General features: G+C 36.9%; 1 protein-coding gene across 1 annotated transcript in view; it reads right to left on the bottom strand.

The window, feature by feature from the left end:
* Positions 1 to 13050: 13050 nt before the first annotated feature.
* Cad87A (cadherin 87A) overlaps positions 13051 to 18542 on the bottom strand; it is a 1045423-nt gene continuing 1039931 nt past the window's right edge. Inside the window, exon 45 of the mRNA XM_090395555.1 lies at positions 13051 to 13452. Coding sequence (XP_090251681.1) covers positions 13252 to 13452 — 201 coding nt within the window. The 3' untranslated portion in view covers positions 13051 to 13251. The remainder of the gene's footprint in view (positions 13453 to 18542) is intronic.

Here is an 18542-nt window from a genome sequence, read left to right as displayed (position 1 = left end):
CACTCCTTAAACTCATTGACCGTTCTCGCTCTCACCACTCCATCAGGCAATGCATTCCATGGTTCAACCACCCTCCATGCAAAGAAACCACTCCTCACCCACAGTTTCCTTTCGTAACTTCCAGGGATGGCCTCTTGTCACTACTCCTTCCTGTTGTTCAACCAAGCGAAAGAACTCCCCAGTGTCAACCCTGTAACCACCTCTCAACTTAAAAGTCTCAATCATATCACCTCTCCTTCTATCCACCAAACTCTGCAGTCCACATTCCCTCAGCCGATCCTCATAACCAAAATGGTACAGTCCTGAAGCCATCTTTGTACCCTTTCGACAATTAATTTATCCCCCTTCAAATCCTGGGGACCAAATCTGAGAACAATAGTCTAAGTGTTGTCTAATCAGAGACTTATACAACGGAATGATAACCCTTTATCTCTGTAGGTCAGTGTCCTTCTCATAATTGCAGCAATCCTCTGTGTTACCTTCACCACCTTTGCAATATTATGTAACCTAAATTTCAGGTTTCTATCAATCATCAACTCCAGATCTCTTGTCTCCCCTACTTCCTCCAGTATAACTCCTCCCATAGAGTATGCAGCATCCCATCGATGTTTCCCAAACCTCAAGACCCTTACATTTTGCTGCATTAAACTGACACCCCCATTCATTTGCTTATCTATCTAGCTTATTCAAATCCTCTTGCAGGGCTACCACATCTGCACTATTACTAATAATCCTTCCCAGCTTCGCATCATCTGCAAACAACTGCATATCCCCTTGCAATCCAATGGCAATGTCACTGATATAAAGGTTAAACAATATAGGTCCTAGTACTGAGCCCTGTGGGAACCCCACTTGTAACCCTCTGCCTCCTTGAAACTGCTCCACCATACACAACTCGCTGATACCTGTCAGACAGCCAATCCTGAATCCAGTTGACCAATCTGACATCCAGACCGATGTGCTGCAACTTAAATATCAGCTTATCATGTGGCACCCTGTCAAATGCCTTCACTAAGTCTAAGAAAATTGCAGTATATGCCTTCCCTCATCTAATGTTCTTCTAACTTTATTATAAAAGGCTAGCATATTGCTAAAACAAGAGCGCCCTTTCACAAATCCATGTTGACTCTCACAGATAACATTACCCTCATCTGCCCAGTGCTGTATACGGTCCCTCACTACTTTCTCCAAGATCTTAACAACTACTGATGACACACAGACTGGTCTATAATTAGACACTTCCAGTCTGTTATCACCCTTATGCAACGGCACTATCTTACCTTCCTTCCATTCCCTGGGCACCTTTCCTGCAGCCAGACTTTCATTGAAAAGCCAGGTTAAAGGCACTGTCAGTTCCCTAGCACATTCTCTCAAAACTTGTGGTGAAATACCATCCAGTCCCAAAGCTTTACTGACATCCAGAGTACTCAGTATCTGAAACACTCTCCCCTCCTGTACCTCTAAACCTCGAACCAGCCCTATCCCTCTAGCATTAAAACTGACTCCTCTAGGATGAAATACTCCAATATACTTCAATCAAGTGTTCATTGAACAATTCCACTATGTCCTCTGCATCAGTCACTCTATTCCCATTTTTATCCCACAATATCATTCTTCCACAGTCATTTCTTCTTCTACTGGCATAGCTAAAAAAAATTCCCTAGGATTTTTTTTGGATCTTAGGGCCTATCTCCTCTCATATTCCAGTTTTGCTTTCCTTAACACACTAGTCACTCTCCTGGCCTGTGTCTTATATTCTTCATGCATCTTCTCTTCACCTGTCTCCTTATATCTCTTCCATAGCTTCTTTTTCGCATGCAATTCCTGTTTAATATTGTTTGTCATCCACTTTACTCCAAATTGTGTCCTCTTTTTCACTCGTGGTATACAACTTTATGGCAAATAAGTATAATGAAGAATGATTATGGTAGGCTAAACATAATGGATGCTGATAATAGAGAGAAGAGAAAAGCAGAACAGTTAGTTGATCAATGAATGATCATTTCGCAGATGTGTATCATCCAGGTGAAGATAATGAAGTGACTGATATGAGAATAGAGATAGATGAACTGGAGGTGTTTAGGTTATTAAGAAATCTAAATGTGAACATAAACATGGAATTGGATATCAGCCTCTCTGTTACATCAAAGTGCAAGAGAAGTGACAGTCCCCTAGCCAGACTGTTGAAGTCTCAGCACCGCAGAATTCCAGGGAGTGGAGAGAAGATAAGATTATCTGCTACATCACATACAATTCATTGTTTCTACACTCATCAAGCCATGCATTCCACTTACTCCATACAAAAAAAAAAAAACCTCCTTACTCCTATTTTCCATATATGGTCTCTTGTTCTACTTTCCCTCCCTCTTCATTACCATCAATATTATGTGACCAAATTATTTGTACATAGGGTGCTTAAGGGTGAAAGCTGCATAACTGGAAGGAGACCTCAACATAGCCTTTTAAGAGATGTGGAGAAACGACTAGGACTCCTGACTTATGTCCAATCCTCATCTTCTCGTGGTGTACCCTGTTGGTGTTTATCTGGATACTGAATGAATATAGATGGGCTGACAGTTTGGGATTTAGCTGACCAAATTGTATTCTTATTGACTTAAACCACAATGTAAAATAATGGTACAACATGACAGAATTTCATGCCGACTGGGAGGGCATCACCTGGTTAAACAATTATGCCCCTGTTATTTTTATTCAGAGAACCAGGGTGAACAGCAAAAAATCAGTTAGTGGAACAAATCCCAGAACACGTTCCCATTCAACATAAGAAGTATCAATGGAAAGGAAATCGAACCAGCAGACGAATTGGAAAGTAGCACAGTGACATAATAGGCATGATTAAAACACAGAAGACAAAAACTTTCTTTCTGTTCAATAAATACAAAATGTTATATTCAGGCAAAAGAGGAAGTAGCTATCGTATTCAACACTAAATTGGTCGGGGTAATGCTTATGATAAGTGACGACCTATGTCCTCTAAGAGTGGACACTTTCGAAGGAAGTGAGACAAATGATTTTGAGAGCATATGGTGTGAGGTAGAAGTAGGCAAGACAGGATATTTAGTGGAGTGTTGCTACAGACTGAGGAGCACAGAGGATGGGGATCAGGAGATGTTTAGACAGTTAAGTTTGGCAAGTGCAAAAAGAATGATTGTTATGGGAGATTTTAACTACAGTAGTATAAATTGCAGAGAGGAAGATGCATGTAACAATAGGGGAATGGAATTTCTAGAATTCTTGAGGGACAAATGTCTTAGGCAACATGTAACAGAGGGAACAAGAGTTTTGGATTTGGTTATAGCATCAGAAGAATTGATAATAACTGAGATGACATCTCTCCCACCAGTTGAAGAGAGTGACCACATGGTTTTGACTTGGAAAATGAATAGACATGCAGGTGTATCAAAGATACGGGAACTTATGTGGAATTATAAATAAAGCAGGTGATTATAATAGTCTTACACGTCAACTTCGAGAAGTTTCATGGAGGGAGGAATTGGAAGGCTGGGATATCATTGTGCTACTTTCCAATTCGTCTGCTGGTTCGATTTCCTTTCCATTGATACTTCTTATGTTGAATGGGAACGTGTTCTGGGATTTGTTCCACTAACTGATTTTTTGCTGTTCACCCTGGTTCTCTGAATAAAAATAACAGGGGCATAATTGTTTAACCAGGTGATGCCCTCCCAGTCGGCATGAAATTCTGTCATGTTGTACCATTATTTTACATTGTGGTTTAAGTCAATAAGAATACAATTTGGTCAGCTAAATCCCAAACTGCCAGCCCATCTTCATTCATTCAGTATCCAGATAAACACCAACAGGGTACACCACGAGAAGATGAGGATTGGACATAAGTCAGGAGTCCTAGTCGTTTCTCCACATCTCTTAAAAGGCTATGTTGAGGTCTCCTTCCAGTTATGCAGCTTTCACCCTTAAGCACCCTATGTACAAATAATTTGGTCACATAATATTGATGGTAATGAAGAGGGAGGGGAAAGTAGAACAAGAGACCATATATGGAAGTTGTAAAAGGAAAATAGGAGTAAGGAGGTTTTTTTTTTTTGTATGGAGTAAGTGGAATGCATGGCTTGATGAGTGTAGAAACAATGAATTGTATGTGATGTAGCAGATAATCTTATCTTCTCTCCACTCCCTGGAATTCTGCAGTGCTGAGACTTCAACAGTCTGGCTAGGGGACTGTCACTTCTCTTGCACTTTGATGTAACAGAGAGGCTGATATCCAATTCCATGTTTATGTTCACATTTAGATTTCTTAATAACCTAAACACCTCCAGTTCATCTATCTCTATTCCCATATCAGTCACTTCATTATCTTCACCTGGATGATACACATCTGCGAAGTGATCATTCATTGATCAACTAACTGTTCTGCTTTTCTCTTCTCTCTATTATCAGCATCCATTATGTTTAGCCTACCATAATCATTCTTCATTATACTTATTTGCCATAAAGTGAAAATCATTGGGATTTTCTGCCCGTTTGGCTAGATTGTTCTTAATTTAATTTTGCCATCCTCATTATTCAGGTGATCTGTCTGTCTTGTACTTCATAATGCTCTTGAACCTGCTGAGCATCTTTCTGTACATATCCTCCACATTTGTGTTTGCATCTCCTATTTAATGATGCTACTTATCATTTAACTCCCACCTGATTTATCTTTCTGACGCCAGGTTTGCAATTTAATACTGGATTACTTAAATTCCCCTTGACTATTTTTCATGTTCTGACACAAGCTGCTTCCTAAGTTTGTCATAAACACCAGCTTTGTTGTTCCATGTATACCCTTTCTTAATTGAAAATTCGGTATGCTTCACCATCTCTCTGCTCAAGACTACATGGTCACTTCTCCCCAATCTTGTTTGGGGAGAAGTGACAGCCTTTGTTATGAACACAATTTCTGATACCATAACCAGGTCTAACACTCTCACACCATATGCCATTTCTAAGAAATATTGTTTTAGATAAATGTTCCATGTGCATAGTTGAAGCTCATCAAATAATGATTACTTCCACTATGCTTAAACAAGCTAATTTCTGATGCATGCCATCAATATCATCATTACCTTTTGTCCTTTCTAACTTGTAACAACCACCTATATATTTTGTTCTATAAGCTTGTAATTCACACCAGATACCTTCAAATACACTGATTCATTGCAATTATTTTGCAATACCTTCCCCCATCCTTTTCTCTCACTACATCTTAAAAAATACAGTATTCATACATTTTTTCCGTGAGAGTTGGTTGATGAAATACATGAATTCCATCAATGAACACTCAGTAATGCATATAATGTTTGGCTAAGTCAAGCTGAACAAATGCTAAAATTCCTTGCCCTTGTTTCTGCTGCTTTTGGTGTTAGTATACATACATTGCAACAGTCTCTCCCCCCCCCCCCCAATCCTAGTTATGCAGCTACTATTGTGTGTTTTAATAAGTGGTCTCTTCAGTTCTGAAAACCTGAGAAATGACAGTGAATACTGTTGAGCTTCCTCTTTTCTTACACACTCACCTCATCGTACATATTCATTTGCATCATCACTAAGAGTTTCAGTTTCTATTTTGCACTTCCATTTTTTACTCACTAACTCTTTCTCCATGCACCTGATTTAAAATCTATTCACGTACAGTCTATCAGTCACTTAGAAATCCTGTAAGTTGACCTGAGAGCTTACCAGAATACAATCCTTGGTATCTGTGAATTGCCTTAGTTTGGACTACTTAAAAGACATGGGCACTGCCCAAGCATTCATGTCTTTAAAGTAGTCCAAAATCACACTTGAAGACAACTTCATTTGCAGTTTATTGCCTAACCTTATGTGAAAGTAATTCTAGAAACAATCTCCTTTATTGTGTGGAATTTTTTCTAGACTATTATGTATAAGACTATTACACTTTTTTTATATAATGTTCGTCAAGTAGCTTTATTTTATCATCCTACATGTTTCGCCAATTTTTTTTCTATCGGCATCTTCAGGGAATACAAACTAGTAAGCTATATGAAGGTAACAGACTAAGTTATAACTGATGGTTCTAATTCATACAAAAAATTAGTATTGAACAAGGCAATGCACGTGTCTCGGGAACATGATTTATTCATTATGGCTCATGATGTAATTGTCATGCAAGTTCATTTCTTTGATGTTTAATGATCTGATTAAAGCTTTCCAAATTTCTGGTAAGGTTAGACCTTGATTCTTGTTTAGGTTTTCAGTTTTACGGGCAACTGTAGCTGCTTCCTTGAAGGTTCTTGAATGGTAGTTATCTTCTATATAGGGCATAAGGCTCTTATCCCACTCATTGTGATGGTTAGTAGAGGCAAAGTGGCAAGAAAGGCCTGAAATGTCTTGTCTGTTGTTTCTGCCATATCCTATGTGTTCTTTCTTTCTTGTTTCAAAGCTTCTAGAGGTCTGACCTACATAACTAATACCACATGAGCAAGGTATATTATATACTCCAGAGTACTCGTAGAATAGATGAGCATCTTTCGATGATCTTAAAAATTTCCTAATAGTGTTGATTAGCTTGAATGCTACTCTGATATTATGTGGTTTTAGAAGGTTAGCCAATTTTTTGGAAATGCTGCTGACAAATGGAATAGTAATAGTACTGATGTACTGAACTTCATCACGTTGTCTATGTAGTATATTAGGTAAGAGAATCTTGTTGTAGAGTCTTTTTGGATAACCATTTAAAGATAGTTCTCTGGATATTGTAGTTAATTCTATTTGTAGGTCATTCTTATCTGTTGTTTACTGTATAGCTCTTTTCTTGAGCAATAATTGGCGAAACATGTAGGACGATAAAATAAAGCTACTTGATGAACATTATATAAAAAAAGTGTAATAGTCTTAATCTCCTTCATTATAAAGAAGTTTAATTTATTCTACCAGCTGCTCTCTAGATTTTTATTAGTGACAGATTCTCCCATTTCAAGAGTAAGTACAAGATTTTGTTCATGCAATTTGAATGATTAAAGACTGAGTAGCCATTTTGCAAAATTAAGTTGGGAAAATTAGATCTTGCTGCAGTTACTTGTCTATGGACTGCATGATAAAGTCTGTACTCCTATTAGACAAAACCTTCTTCAAATTTGCACATTTGTTAAAAGCATCCTATGTGGTTCTTGTTTGCAATTCAAATAGCAGAGTAGGAAATGATTACCAGACAAATGTTATGAGAAAGTGCAAACTAATAATAATGCCAAATATCTATTAGATTTCTGTATGGGATATATATATATATATATATATATATATATATATATATATTGTAACTAGTTAATAACACTATGTTCCAACATAAAGATACATATAAATTTACAGGGAAGAACATGAAGAAAAGAATGACTACATTGATAGTAATATTCACACAACAATTTAGGTTTCAAGTGCATACAGATAATTTTGAAGTGATCAGAGTTTAGTTTTGAGTAGGATAAACATACGTGTCATACTGAAAAAAAAAAACTGCGCAAGAGTTCCTTGAATGAAACAGTCAAGGTACTTTTAGTGTAAAATGTAAACCCAAACATTATTAGGAATGGTTGAAAGTTTGAAAATATGAACTATGTTGGATGCTCAATTGCAGAATCTAAACTTTATGGTGGACTCTGGAAATTAAAGTGGCAGTCTTAGAACAGGAGAAATCATATAAGTTTCTAGCAACTAAATTGGGTTGAGTTGGGTTAGAAATAAATGAGTTCAAAGGAGATACAGATATAAGAATTATGAGAAAAATTAAAGGAGTAAACAGGTGGCATCAGTGGAAGAATCATATTAAAAATGAAGCTTTTTAGAGAGGCATTTGACAGTGTTAGCATTGAAGAATGTGTGTGTGGAACTAATCTCAGATAGTATGTTCATGTAAAGGTCAAGTTGAAAGGTTAGCAAAACAGGTGTTTGCTGCCAAGATGGTAGGAAAAAGATTAAAACCAGCATTTAGGTTGATTGATGCAATTACTTTAGAAGACTAGATTGTCAGATCTGAAAGTATTGTAGTCCTGACAAATAATAGATTAGTTTGAAAGAAAATTGATAAGAAGCCAGTTAGGAAATAAACTTAACTGTACAGTACTGTTACTGCATCCTGTACAGTGGTAAGGGACTCGTGCGAGCCCTTTGTTAAATTTTTCTCAAATTTGTGAGCCCTTTATTCTTCTTGTTTACTTTTTTATTCCCCCCCCCCCCCAAAAAAAAATTTTTTTTTTTGAAACATATTAAGCAACAAACTCATACAGTAACCTAACAAAAATTAGTCTATTCGGTAGTGTATAGATTATTTGGGATTAATGTTTCAACTCTATAACGAATGTGCCCAAGTTTTAAAATAAAATAAGCCCATGTGCTATCTTTACCCTTTTGCCTTCTGATAGCCAATCATATGGTAAAACCAGTAGTCAATCAAATGTTTTATAAAAGATTTCATTCTTATTATATTTTGATAGTTAAAAAATGCTTTTCTTATATAAGATAAATTAACACAGTTGATAGTGTGCAAATATTTCATGTTATATTTGTTTAAAAATGATAGCCTTTAGAGGTTGATTGTCCTCTCATAACTTTTTGATTGGAATTTGTATACAAGCTGTATTAATAAAAGTTTTGGTGTGAAATACGCCGCTTTTTTTTTTTTTTTTTTTTTTGCTCAACGATGCGAGACCTTTATTAAAATTTCCATAGCTCATCACTGGATACGTATCAGGAATTTGATGAATATAAATAATCTTATGGGGTCATCTTGCGCCAATCAGACGTCAATAAGAACGATTTAATATGCATCTCAAGAAGGGAGGAAGGTATCATCTATAATATGAAATTTTTTTTTTACAAATTGTCACACTATTCATGCCTATAAGTTCAGCAATAGAAACCATTTTTCTTCATGTTACTTACTATGATGCTAGCAAAATTTTAACCTAGCTAATTAAAAGTTACTTTTAATTAGTGAGATTCTTTTAATTTCTTTCTTTATTCCTTCCTTCTGAATTCTTAGAAAGGATATGTTATCTATTCACGACAAGTTTAAAAGCTATAGCATATTAGTGCGGGGTGTGTGTTAAGTTTTGTTGTAATTTTTTATTTGAAGCAAACAGTCCGCAAAATGTCATATGCTTAATATGCAAAACCAAAGTTTATTTTTACAAAAGGTAGTAAATTAAGAACACTGTAGATTTGATTGCATCTTTGATGGTTGTATTAGAGATGGGAAGTAATAAGAATGGAAACTATAATAAATTTAGTTTAATCCTTTATCCAAGTGTGAGCAAACAAAGTTTGCGGCTGAAAGTATCTTCAGGACTGGGATAAGGTGGTACAACACCAGGGCAACTCATTGCAAAGGTGGAGCAAGGTACCAACACTCCTATCTCAGTATCTCCTATAATGCAAAACACATCTCCTTGCGGATATGTCTAATGTTATGCATTAAGAGAAGGGCCACTACCCAGACTAGTTTCGACCTTTATTGAGGTCTCTTCAGTGGGAGCCAGGCCCAAGTGGAGATAACAGGCAGAAGCATTAGCAGGTCATCTCTACCTATAGGAGTTGCCAAATGGTGTGCCACCCTTTTTTATAAATTACTCTGGATTTAGAGAAAGAGTAGCTTGCTCCACCTTTGCAACGAGTTGCCCTGGTGTTGTACCACCTTACCCCAGTCCTGAAGATACTTTCAGGCGCAAACTTTGTTTGCTCACACTTGGATAAGGGATTAAACTAAACTTATTATACTCTAACCAAGTGAAAAATAAACTTTCAAAAAAAAAAAAAGAATGGAAACTGTTCTCCTCTATAAATTGTTAGATAAATGTGCTGTGTGTTAAAGAAATATCAAATGAGTATAGCTCTTGTTCTCATCAGTGTTTTTTAGGTGGGAGACTTGACAATAAGTTACAGAATGTGCTTTATCATATACAGTGCAGCGACATGATTGCTGGTGTATAAAATTTGGGGAAATAAGGTGCTAATGATCACTTTTTGTTTTCTGTTACAGCATTTGAAAACAAAACTAATCTAGTTATACAGACATTCATTAGATGCAATAAAAACAACAAAAACTGCTTATTCCATTCATGCATAGTACTTTAAGCATGATAATTTTTTAACTGCTTGAAATAATTTAACATCACTTTTATAATAATTTCTATAAGCATACATCAATGAGGCATTACAAATCATTTTAAATGGTGGTTGTTAATTCTCCATTTACATATGTAAGTTTATATTGAAAGAAAAAGTTAAATTTTAAACTTACTGTAATTGAAATTTTAAGAATAATTTTAATATGATTTTTCCTCCCTCTCAAAATGTAGTCTTGCCTGTTCAGATAGCTTTGAATGTCACGCATTCTGTTTGCAAGATCACAAAGTGGTTTTAAAAGAATTTACATAGCACTCCGGACCAGAACTAGGTACTTAATGGATTTTTCAAATATATAATAGAAGACTGAAACGTGCAAAAGACTTGAGTTATATGAACTATCTGTTAACTCTGAAGATGATGCATTTTCATTTGTTATTTTCAAAAATGAGGCAAAACATGTGGCCAAATTCCATCTAGTCCCCTCACCTTACTGACAGATCCTCTTCTTATCTCTCTAGTAATGAGGACTCTAACAGATAAGTTTAGGTGTTGACGGTTATTCATGACTTATTTTTCACGGTAATAACAACACACAATTTTATCAAAGAGATGTTTTTTTAACTGTTTATATTTCACTTTCAACTCACCATCATCAGAGCACAACATACTTGTACATGCGACAGTGAGTGAGTGAAACAATATAATTGCAATGGACAAAAGATCTAAAGTCCTATTTTTGGTGCCCTCTAATGGGAAGAAAAAAAAACAGCTATGCAGGAGTTTCTCTTAGGATAACAGTCTCCCAAATTATTGCAACCATATTTATTAAGGTTGGAAGAATTCTTCAAAGCCATTGCTGACCCAAAAAATAATCTTTCAGATCTGTAATGACTCCTAAATACCACATTCGTTTTCCTCCATCCTGTGTGATGGAGTGTCCAAAGCGTGGTCTGCCAGTCCTGACTTGCATAGTAATAGTAGCAAATGTATTTTTCATGTTCTTCCAGGCGGATGGTAACTGATTTTCCTGTTTGCCCATAATAGGCCAAGTCACAGTCACAAGGAACTTCATACACTCCTGGGTGTGCTAAAGGGTGAAGTTTATCCTTAGAAGAGCGGATCAGGGTTGCCAACTTGACATGAGATTTGAAAGTGGTGCAAAGGCCATGTTTCATCAATACTTTATTGATGAAAAATTATGGGCAAACAGGAAGATCAGTTAACATCTGCCTGGAAGAACATGAAAAATACATTCGCTACTATTACTATGGCAAGTTGGGACTGGCAGACCACGCTTTGGACACTCCTTCACACAGGATTAGATGGAGGAAAACGAATTTGGTATTTAGGAGTCATTACAGATCTGAAAGATTATTTTTTGAGTCAGCAATGGCTTTGAAGAATTCTCCCAACCTTAACAAATATGGTTGCAATAATTTGGGAGACTGTTACCCTAAGAGAAACTCCTGCATAGCTGTTTGTTTTCTCTTAGAGGGCACCAAAAATAGGACTAGATCTTTTGTCCATTGCAATTATATTGTTTTACTCGCTCGCTGTCGCATATACAAGCGTGTTGTGCTCTGATGATGCTGAGTTGATAAAATTGTGTGGCGTTGTTAATACCATTAAAAAACAAACAAAAAAAACCTGTTTTCATTAAAGTGTTCCAGGATTAAACACTTTAATGAAGTGATCATTAAAATCTCAACTTTGTCATCTGTCTCAGTCAGAAAAGTCTTGTCTCTGTTGACAGCCATTTTTTCTGATATTAGTCATATAGCAAAACAAGTCCTTGGGATTCTCTTTGCATTCCATAATCTCTTTTTCATTTGTAATTCGTCTCTAGTTGTCCATTTTACTCCAAATTGTTTTATCTTCACTCACTATCAGCTGTCACTGTCAACAATTTTTTTTCTTTAGCATCTCCAATGTGCTACTGCCATCTTTCTTTCAGCCATTGTAATGCTCCAAGCTGGTTTCTAAGTCTGTTATAGTTGCCTACATTATGATTTCACATGAATTCCTCCCACTTTGATACTTCTGCATGTCTATTCATTTTCAACAACAGGACTACACAGTCATTCTCAAGAACTAGGGACAAGTATATAACATCTCAATTGTAATCAGATCATCTCATTTTTTGACCAATTCTCTTAATCCTCCTGTTACCTCCACCACATACTGCCTAAGACAGTTGTCCCTCTCTGAAGTACAATAATTCATTTCACTTACTATAATTGAAGTCTCTCATAAAGATTGCTCACTTGGCAGATTAATTTGCCCAAACATTTCCTGTTCATTGCCAATATCTCACTAAATAATTTGTCCTGTCCCCTTCTATCTTACACTATATACTCTCAAAGTCTTTGGTGTCATTTTTTCCTATGATTCTCTACCTCTGAGAAGGCATTTTCATTCTTTATCATGAGTATCTGTTTATTTTCTCTTTTTGTATATTTCACTAACTACTTCAAGGTGTAGACAGGCTGCACTTAGTCCATGTGTTTGGAATATTGGTAACCACATACATATAAAGTTGCTATGAATATGTTTATAATTATTGGCTAGATTGCTGAATGCTATGGTCTCATTTTATTTTTTAAGTGATTATCAAGTTTATCACATAGGCTGAAAACTTAATTAAAATTTTTCAAGATTCTTTAAATTTGTTACAGGTGTGTGAAATACTAAATATGTGCACTTCAGTCAAGAGCAACACATTTTATATGATATGAAATTACTGTGATGATCCATTATGTATTTACAGAGTATAAATCAAAGCAGGCTTGCATTTTTAAGTTAATACTTTATAATACATTGCAATGGTATGATACATATATACACACACACATGCATACATTACAGTTCATACATTTATGTATGTAAATAAGACACTTCTTTAGAAAAGTCTTAATATTTGGCATTTGGATATGACTTAATGGGGAAAAAAAAAAACATTGAATCTGTGATGAATATATAAATAATCTTCCATTTAAAACTACAGACCAGCTGTGTTATTGACTACTGAAACAGTTCTTGCTCTATTAAAACTAAAATAATTTAGCAGGAGTACTATACAAATGTTAAATCATTCTTCTTAAAGAGTATCTCTTTAGTTTATATATATATTTATAAAAGTTCAGCAATAAGCACAGGTTCTCCATCTTTACTAACTGTGAGATTTGACTGATGCATTTCTTCATGTACATCCTCATTTGTAGTATTAGATAAAGTAGGGATCTCTCTAACAGAATGGTTAAGAGATTTATTATCATATAGTTGTCTTGAATGAAGTTCATGGTATTCGTGGCCCTGAAAGAATAAGCAGATCTGTGAAAAATTCAAGAATATTTTGAATAACTTTTTTCTTTAAAAATTGATCTTTTTTCAAAAGCTATTCATTATAATAACAAATATCTTTAAAATTTTTGCTTTTTATGGTATTTTGCCTATTTTTCTTTAGGGGTATCCCTTTTTATGATCTCATTGGCTTTTTACTCAATTTTTAGGGCATTACTAATTTTTAAAGATTTAAATGTCCTTAAAATTTTCACTGTCTTCAAAACATCAGTAATGCCCTAAAAATTGAGTACAAAGTCAATGACATCATAAAAAGGTGTACTCCTTTAAATATTGAAATAATATCTTTAAAAATGTTAAATACTTCTTTTCCCTGATATTTATGTGAGCTAGATATCAGAGTTTTTTTTTTTTTCCAGCGTTATCATGCTCGAAATTAAAGAATTCAGTGCCATTGAAGAATACCTTGAGTTATCCAAAATGTCAATACAGCACAGCATTGAAGGTGTTGATGTATTATAAAAAATAGTCGTAGTTGGGAATGCAAGAATACAGTAATCTACATTTATCCGATTCTTCAATGATCGGATAACTATAGGGTTGAATGATTGAAGTCAATTGACATGTAAAAGTTAATTAATTCAAGAGTCATTGTTTTGAAGGCTGGATAAATGGTAGATTACTATAGCTTGGTCACTCACTTTTCTCAAACTTTCCTGTTGGAAAAATGGTCTGAGATATCATTTGGCACTGAAAGATAAGAAGTACACCACTGCATATTGTTTGTAAACCACTCTTCTCTGCCATCAGGAAATGCAGAAACACAATATTGTTGCTGGAGTGGTTAGCATATCTACTCTCCCAACCAGCAAGATGCAGATTCATATCCTGCTATGGGCATGGATATTCATGAATGTCATCACCCAGTGCAAGGCCATGGGGTCACTTAAGGATCAAACCCAAATAAATGGGAGGAAACCTTCACATCATCTTTAAGGAATGTGGAGAACTGACTGTCTCTTCTGACCTAATGTCCAGTCCTCACCTTCACGTGATGTGCTCCATTAGTAGGTATCCACTCTGGGTACTGAATGAACGAGGATGAGCTGACAATTTGGGATATAGCCAACTAAATTGCACTCTCTATTGGCTCAAACCACAAATAATATGATGAGATTTCATGCCAGCTGGGGTCATAGCCCAGTTTAACAAAACCTGTGCTGTTTTCATCAGGAAACCAGAGTGATTCGTGAAAAGCCATCTACAAGAAGAACTGAAGAGAGCAACCATCAGTATAAGGAGTATTAATGGAAAGGAAATTGAGCTTGCAGAAGAACTGGAAAGGTACCATGTGGTCACAGTTGGCATAACTGAAACAAGATGACAAAAATAGGTGGGATCTTACTAAATAATAAGTATAGGATGATAAAATCAGGCAATGATGATCAAGGAAAGGAAGGAGTAGTGATAGCATTCAACACTAAGCAAGAAGAAAAACTTCTTGATTGGAAGCCTCTTTCAAGAAGAGTTATGTGGGGAAAATGACAATGAAACATACTTGTGTCTATGGTTCTTGTGTCTTTTTCTTTAGGACAGAAGATTCTCCTAAAGAAAAAGTGGAGGAATTTTTCAAGTCACTAGAGCAGGCAGCGTGCATAACGAATATGGAAAAAAGTGGTACCTGTTGGAAATCTAAACAGCACAGTAGAAGTGAATCCCAGTAGGCATATAAACATGTTTGGGGAAAATTTGGAGAAAAAGGTAACATTAATAATAATGGTAAGTATCTGTGGATTTCTTCTGATGATATGGACTAGTCACTACTAACACCATGATCCAACATAAAGATGTGCCCAAGTTCACATGGAGAGAAGACAAGAAATAAGAAAAGCCTCATTGACTATTTTATTTACTTGTGATTTAATCTTCATGCTTGTTCAGTATACAAGAGTGTACAGCGGATTTGAAATTGGAAGTGACCGTCACTTAGTTTTAAGTAGGATAAAATTGAATAGAACAATATGTAAAAAAAAAGTTTTATTAAAGTCAAGCAGCTTTTACAGGTAAACTGTAGATGCAAATATAGAAAGAATGAAATAGTTTGCCAGCCCGGCTGGCTGAGTGGTTAGCATATCCACTCTCCAGTCAAGAGGCTGGGGGGTTCGAATCCCGGCGTGAGCATGGATGTTTGTGATTGTCTGTGGAAATACCAGTGGTGGTGGTCGGCGGTACATGGCGTTGGTGTAGTTGCAGCCAGTTGGTGGATTGTGAGTGGTTGAAGCAGAGTAGATGCCCTCCCTCGATGAGTCTTTGGACTCCCTGGAGGTGACAAATAATAATAATAATAAAACAAGAACCAAATCTTGCAGTGGTCTCAGTGGCAAACTGAAGAAAACCTTGACTGAATCAGCTGGGGGCATATGGTGAAGTTGTCTACGAGGATAGAAAATTAAGAACACAATGGTGGACACAGTCTTGGAAAGAAAGCATATTGAAAGTTCCTAGCAAGTCAGCAGGTACTCTAAAAGAATACAAAAAAAAAATTGTAAGAGAGATCCGCCAACCATAAGTGCACCCGTGCCTGCTAACGAACTCTGCAATCTAATCGCATCAATGGTACATGAGTTGCTCAAGGGAAAAAAATAGAAGACTCGATGCCGTTATTCTGAACTTTCTGGAGGAAAACAGTGAATCATTAAAAGAAGACATCAGCAAACTTGCAGGTAAATGACTTTGATTCCAGAAATATCGTCAAATGCCACTGTTTCGGACCCATAAACAAAAGAAAGGCCAGAACGAACTTTCCGTGTCTTGTGAAAGTGATCTGTGATACACTGACAAACACATCCAAATTAATAATGCTGATAAATAGAAAGGTAAAGTACAGTTGTCCCCAACTGCGCATACATGCTTGCCCTGATTTTAACCTTTGCACAAAGGGAACAAAGACACTCTCTGAAGACAGCTAGAAGAAAAACGCCAAAAAGGAGACAACAGCTGGAACATAGACTACAAACAAACCAAACTAGTGCAAAAACCAAGTGACACCACTGGTAGCCACCAAGGAGACCAGTATGCAGGCACTGCATAGGAAACGTGCAAGACCCTTGCAGTCAAAGCCCTGCCTCACAGAACCTTGCATATCCACTACACCAACATCTGTGGTCTCAACACTAACCTTAATAGTGTCCACTATCATCTGCACTCCACCAAACCCCACCTACTCATTTTAACAGAAACTCAAATCTCACCTTCCCCTAGCACTATCCATCTCAACCATCCAAACTGTACACTATTTAACTCCTTTCAACCCAAGGGTCTGCGCATATATCTGACATACCCTGTCAGAGATCACCTAACCTAGAATCGCCCAACCTTCTTTGGTTGAAAATATCCCTCCCCCACTAAGACAAATTCATCTGCTGTCTCTATCCCTCTCCTAATATAACCAACCACTCTGAGATCTTTGATTTCCTCTCCTTAAAAGTCGATTTTCTCCAGTCCCATTCTCCTAACAGTGAAATCATCCTCCTAGGTGATTTTAATTTCCATAACACCAACTGGCTTTCCTCTTCCAGTTGTACAGATCCTGCAGGCAGAAATGCTGAAACATTTGCCATCACTAACCACCTTACACAAACCACTCCCCAAATACCCTAGATCTCTTCCTTATCAGTGACCCTTCTAAATATACAGTGAATGTAGTGAGCCCCCTGGGTAATTCTGACCACAACCTAGTGCTCATCTCCTTCCCCATGCAACAACGCTTACACAGTCACACCAACACAAGAGTAGTTTGGCATTATAACAGTGCCAAATGGGACAGCCTCTAAGACTACTACTTCATTTCCATGGTTGGACTATTGTTTCTGGTCTTCCCATCCAAACATATGCAAAAAAGTAATCCTTACTGGCATAAAAACATACATTCTCTACACTTCTATGAACTGCCATCCCCTATCCAAACCCTGGTTCTCCAAAAGATGTGCCAAGGCTGTACAAATGAAAAATCAGGCATACTACAACTAACCTGGCAGGAAATTTGCAGTCTGTCCTAGCGACAGCCATGCCTTTTGGTCTCAACTTTTGTCCTACACTACTCTCACTCCTATCATACCCAGATGGCTCAATTGCAACATCACCCACAGAAAAAGCTAATCTCCTGGCTTCACAATTTTCCTCCAATACATGCATAACTAACAATGGCAAACATCCCCAGTCATTCCAACTGCCCAACATACAGTGCCCCCGTATCCTTTTGCCAGAAAGAGATCATAAACCTGTTCATAATCATAATTAAAATTAGACATAATAAAAAAGCTCCTGGCCATGATGACATTCCTCCAATTGTCTTGAAGGTCTGTGCAGCAGAACTGACTCCTATCCTAGGTGTCTGTACATACCATCTTACTCCATTGGTATATATCCCAAAGCCTGGAAATTGGCCTATTTTTAACCCGTTCCTAAAAAGGGTGACAAATCACTGCCATCTAACTACCACCCTATCTCACTCACCTCAGTCCTATCTAAAGTGATGGAAAAACCAATTGTTAACTCCTACTCTACCTTGAAGGTACCCAGCTATTAAGCGACTCCCCCTCCCCCAGTGCGGATTCCATCGATGCCAATCAACAGGTGACCTGCTGTCATATATCACCCATCTTTGGACAAATGCTATGAAAAAATTTGGCAAATCCCAAGTAGTTGCACTTGATATCTCTAAAGCCTTTGACCGGGTCTGGCACAAAAGCTTACTAAGCAAACTCCCATCATTTGGACTGTCTCAGGACTTCTGCAGGTGGATTGCCAGCTTTCTGTCTGGACACACATACCATGTGTGATGGTAGATGGCTCCCTGTCCTCTCACCATCCAACTAATGCTGGGGTCCCACAAGGTTCAGTTCTCTCACTGACACTCTTCAATCAATGACATACTTCAGTTGACCCCCAACCCAATACACAGTTTTGTAGATGACAGCACATTGTACTCCTCCCTTTCATTTGATAAACCTTACCCTACACAACTCACTCCAACCCACAGAACATCAACCACAACTTCCCTTAATTTGGGCCTCCAAGCCATCCTCCAATGGGGCTCAGATAACCTCGTCAACTTCAAC

The sequence above is a fragment of the Typopeltis vanoorti genome, chromosome 7 (assembly GCF_054136105.1).
Source record: "Typopeltis vanoorti isolate ZY-2024b chromosome 7, IOZ_Tvanoo_1.0, whole genome shotgun sequence".
NCBI lineage: Eukaryota > Metazoa > Arthropoda > Arachnida > Uropygi > Thelyphonidae > Typopeltis > Typopeltis vanoorti.
This window is presented reverse-complemented; position numbering and strand designations above follow the sequence as displayed.